The sequence below is a fragment of the Etheostoma cragini genome, chromosome 8 (assembly GCF_013103735.1).
Source record: "Etheostoma cragini isolate CJK2018 chromosome 8, CSU_Ecrag_1.0, whole genome shotgun sequence".
Taxonomy (NCBI): Eukaryota; Metazoa; Chordata; class Actinopteri; order Perciformes; family Percidae; genus Etheostoma; species Etheostoma cragini.
This window is the reverse complement of record NC_048414.1, coordinates 27,982,561-27,987,260: the sequence shown is the minus strand read 5'-3', so window position 1 is coordinate 27,987,260 and position 4,700 is coordinate 27,982,561. Positions and strand designations below refer to the sequence as shown.

The following is a 4,700-nucleotide window of genomic DNA, read 5'->3' as shown; positions in this document are numbered from 1 at the left end:
CTTTCAGTCTAGGGTTTATTTTGTAGAAAACCTGATGAGTTTTATCCAGAGAAGTGTTTTCAGCAGATAAGCAAAAGAACAAGTTAGAGCCTCTGCTCATTTTAACAACGTTACATACCCAGAGACATCTTAGCTCCAGCGAGACGTCGTCCATGCGACATTAAAGTGTCTAGTCTTTCTACTTATGTGTTTTTACAGTTTAACAATAATCTGAGACTTTGCTCAGTTGAAAAATTATCTTTTAAAAGAACAAACATCACATTTGTAATCCATGGCTCAATTTAAAGGGGAACAAAAAATTATTTCCCCATTCACTCCCATTCATATTTCTCCCTGAATTAAGGTCCCATGGACAGGAAGTAGAAGGGCGTGACTTCGGCTCTCTATGGTTAAAGTAGTTTGATCATCATACTTACCCAGCTTGGTTCTCTTCAAAGCGTCTCTCTCTGAAACTGTCATTTAGAGAGGAGAGGTTATCATTTTTGTCATCATAATCAGAGTAGTGGTTATTTATTTAGTTTAACTTTTTGAAGACCAACTAAGAAACAACAAGCCAAAGTGGTGTCGATGACACATCTGTATGTTGGCTGTATCAAATGATTGCTCAAAAGCTTTAGGTTTCAGGGATTTATTGATTCTGACTTAAAAGAAACTTTAGGACAATCATAATATTTACTGTGAACTTCCCATGTAAAATGATCACTTTTTACATCAGACTAGCACCCTTCTGGATCCAAAATCAATCATATTTACCTGAGATATTCAGCTTCCTCTTCAGGTCCTCGCTCTCCTCAGTCAGGGTTTTGAACCCAGCCTCAACATCTGAAACAGAATCCCCATTGCCTGTTGCATTGATATTTTAGATTTATAGATGACAGGGTGTTTCTTTCCTCTTCTTCATCTAATATCGTAGCATTAGCTTTCTTGTAACTGCATCAGTGATCACTAGTGATCCTGAGATGATTTCATTCTTCCATGAATGTAGGAACACAGAACTGAAACTGTTGTGTAACTGAATGTTTCAGCATAGTAAAACAGAAGTGTGGGTTATGATGTGGCACCTTGTTACCATTCATGAAAGGTGCACTATGAGTTCCTGCATGGTTTCAGCGCAATTTAATTTTTGTCTCAAATCGTAGGCATCTCTCCTTGATCTGCTAGCTGCCTGCCCCCTGAATACGCTGTGAAAAACTTACTACTACAGGTCATGTTTCATAAATGAAGCCCAAAATATGTTGAAGACTAGAAATCGCTAGTATCAGCTAACGCTAGCTAATGTTAACCATAAGTAGCCGCTAGTTAGCTAACGCTAGCCAGAAGGGTTTGTGATGACTTTACTTCGAACACTACCAAGTCGTGAGTTGTAACGTGAAGTGGTAATTCACGGGATAAAAACTGTGTCTGGAATGCAGCATTTTACAAGTTTACTGGCTGACAAATATATTATAATATATTAATTTCTCTTTGTTCATTTTCTGGCCACTTGGGGTGGGGGTGGGGGGGGGGGGGGATAGACTTCTGGAACATGATAACACACAACAACCATTACCTTGTGAAGTTGTCATTGGTTGATGTGTTAGCAAAACAATTTCTGTTATAGATATGCAACAGATACACAGAGCAGCATTAATATTGATTCAGATTAATGTATCTGTCCACATGATGAAGTAAAGTCCCCGTTATCCACTCTTCTTTTACAATTTTTCTGCTCCTGTCTGTCACTTCAGTGTTCTGTCTGAGAAATCATCTCATCAGTCCTCACCGACAGGATTTAACTGGGATATTTATATCATATTTAACACACGTAACAACTTTATTTACCTTGCTTGGACTTACTATACACTGTTGAACGAAGGTTCAGTTGAAAACTCCAAAACACAAAGCTAAAATATATGTACTGCTTGAAGTGTGCTATGTAACCGATGATATATATTGTTTTGATATATGTATGAACTGAATCTTAGAAACAGATAAAACTATACAATAGGCATTAGGTGTGACTTTTACGCGTGCTAAGGGTCACACTCACTGTGACAGTGGATCTTGTCTGAACATGTCTTCTGCTATGGCCACCTGTGTGATTAGCCTTGACTAGGACTATCAATATGAGTTGGATGTGGACTCTCTTTAAGCTCTTTAAGCTTACCCACTTACCGTTTTTTTTTTTTTCTGTTCCCTGCTTTTTGATATTTTTTGCTTATAGGGCAGGATGGGAAAAGTTTATTACTGGATTTTGTCCTTGTTTTTGATTATTCACTAACAAATAAAACTACCTGAGCTTGTTGTGAGCTAGGGGACCAAAAGATTTTAGTTTTTAGATTTAGTATTTGATTTTAGTCATTTAATTGAGAGAGCCATCGAGCGCTTAGCCTCTCTCGGAACTGCGAACAATAAAGGCTAGCGGGCGTCCTTGAGAAGGAGGGGACCTCCGGGGACCCAGGGAGGAACGGTTCCTGACTGTGAGTACTAAAGAAAAATCATTTGTTGTAAAGATCCCCTCGGGCTGTGCTTAAAATATACAGGGGGACAAAAAGCCCGTCAGTTGGGGACATCTGGGGTAATATCAGAAAAGGCCTCTTGCCTCGCCTCCGGTTTCACTGATCCAGGCGGGGGCCCTTTAATTTAGCAAGGGTGTGTGTGTCTCTAGTAAAACAAAAAAAATGAATGAATTCTAAAATGTCGAATTAGCAAATCACTGTGAGTGGATCGAGAATCTAGCATTTACACTTTCAGGGAAGTGATAAACTAGTAATTCGTTTTAGCATAGACCAAAACAACCGCCCCGCTGATAATAACGGGTGTTGTTATGCGGCAGAAGCGGGCACAGTAGGGACGGGGGTTACTGAGGAGAAGATATAAAAGGAGTTAGCCCTTGACCAAACAATAGCGATACAATGCTCCAGCAAGTGTCACACTGTTCGACAACACTCCTTCAGATCTAAACCCTGATTAGTGGAGTAGTTTTATCATCGTACTCACCAAAGTTGGTTCTCTTGAACTCGTCTCTCTCTGAAACTGTCATTATGAGAGGAGAGGTTATCATTATTAGAACAGAATCAGATTAATGGTAGTTTGTATTCTCTAAGAAACACAGAGCCGAGGCGGTGTCAGTGACACATCTGGATGTTGGCGGTATCATATGAGGGACCCAGACTTTAGGTTGTAAGAGGTTCATTTCATTTTAACAGCCAAGAACACAGAACAATGATTTCTGATCTTCTTCTACAGCGTTACAAACAACTTTAATCTTTGTTACTTAATGATGCTGACTGGGATAGAAACTTTAAGACAGTGGTGTGTAACTAGGAACTTTACAGGGACATTTACCCAATATTGGACTCTCAGTCTCTCTTCAATTGGATTATGAAAATAAAGAGATTAATAAATATAAAACACAATTTACAACATTGCTCTCTTGATTAAAATCTAGTAAATTATTGTTCACGACTAAAACTGATTAAAAGGTTTACTGTAAGAATATGGTGAGTGTTGTAAATAATATTGTTTTAAAATTTAAAAAAGTATATCAAAAATGACATTGTTGTCCAACCCTACAGCACAGTGATAATAATGATTCTAAATGCTCTTGGAGCAAATGATCATCATAACTTGTAAGAGAATGACTTTACTGGAACTGAAGTGTTTCTGTTAACACTTTACTGTGAAAGATGGTGAGATTATAAATTAGTAACAAGTTCAGAATACCCACAGAGAGAAAGAAGAAGGGAAATGATGACAGCAGCTTGTAGCACACACAGGAGTCCAAGGATCACAGCAGCCAGCCTGGACCGTTTAATACCTGTATGTATGTATCTCACACACACACACACACACACACACACACACACACAACTTTTTTTCAGTTACATGACCAACCCTAACCCTGACATTCATTTTGTGGCAACCTAATATAGCCTAACACATCAATCAAGGAAACATACGTATACATCTTAGGTTTTTTTCAATTGCTAAACCACAGTGGACACAACTGGAGTCACATGTGGGTCAGATGTCTGGGGTTACATACACAGCTATAAAAACCAAATGTGAAAACACTACACAATTATCTTACTGTTTTTTAGAAAGTAATGGAAGTGAAAGCAATGGAAAAACCACATGTATTAGTATTTAGAGATGATGCAGACATCCAATGTGATGAAGAAAACCTTCTGCATGATGCTGGAGAGAAGCAGGATCAGTCACACTATTCTTTATTACTGTTACTTACCTTTGTTTTTTTTCTAGTACTCTCTAGAGACCAAATATTATATTGAAGCAAACTGCTGATTTTCAATCAGTCAATTCTTTTCATTAAATGTTTTACCATTTACTCAGATTATTATTCTAAGTGTCTGACAACATTATGGAAAGAATCCCTTCAGAGGTAGGCCTCTGTAACGCCTCTTTTTAAAGATTATTTTGGGCATTTCCACCTTCAATGGATAGGACAGCTAGATATGAAAGGTGAGAGAGAGGGGGAAGACATGCAGAAAATAGTCACGGGTCGGACTCAAACCCTGGACCTTATGCATCGAGGAGTAAACCTATATGTGCACCTTCTCTACCAACTGAGCTAACCCACTAACACTTGTAAAACCTCTTCAAAAGTGAAAAAGAAACATATCTTTATTTCCATGGAGTCTGCTGGCTTTAGCAGATGTTACACTGTAACAGAAAGGTCGACCTCCTTAGAAATCCTT

General features: G+C 38.4%; 1 protein-coding gene across 2 annotated transcripts in view; it reads right to left on the bottom strand.

Annotated features, from left to right (window-relative positions):
- The window catches only part of LOC117948775 (CD209 antigen-like protein E), a 5,800-nt gene extending 2,721 nt beyond the window's left edge, over positions 1–3,079 (bottom strand). The window contains exons 1-3 of one of the 2 annotated variants that reach the window (XM_034878635.1): positions 2,980–3,079; positions 754–822; positions 417–452 (exon numbers count right to left, since the gene is read on the bottom strand). In XM_034878635.1, the coding sequence (XP_034734526.1) occupies positions 417–452; positions 754–822; positions 2,980–3,043 (169 nt within the window). In that variant the 5' untranslated portion in view covers positions 3,044–3,079. The remainder of the gene's footprint in view (positions 1–416; positions 453–753; positions 823–2,979) is intronic. The other variant, XM_034878636.1, reaches the window with a different exon arrangement.
- Positions 3,080–4,700: the final 1,621 nt, after the last annotated feature.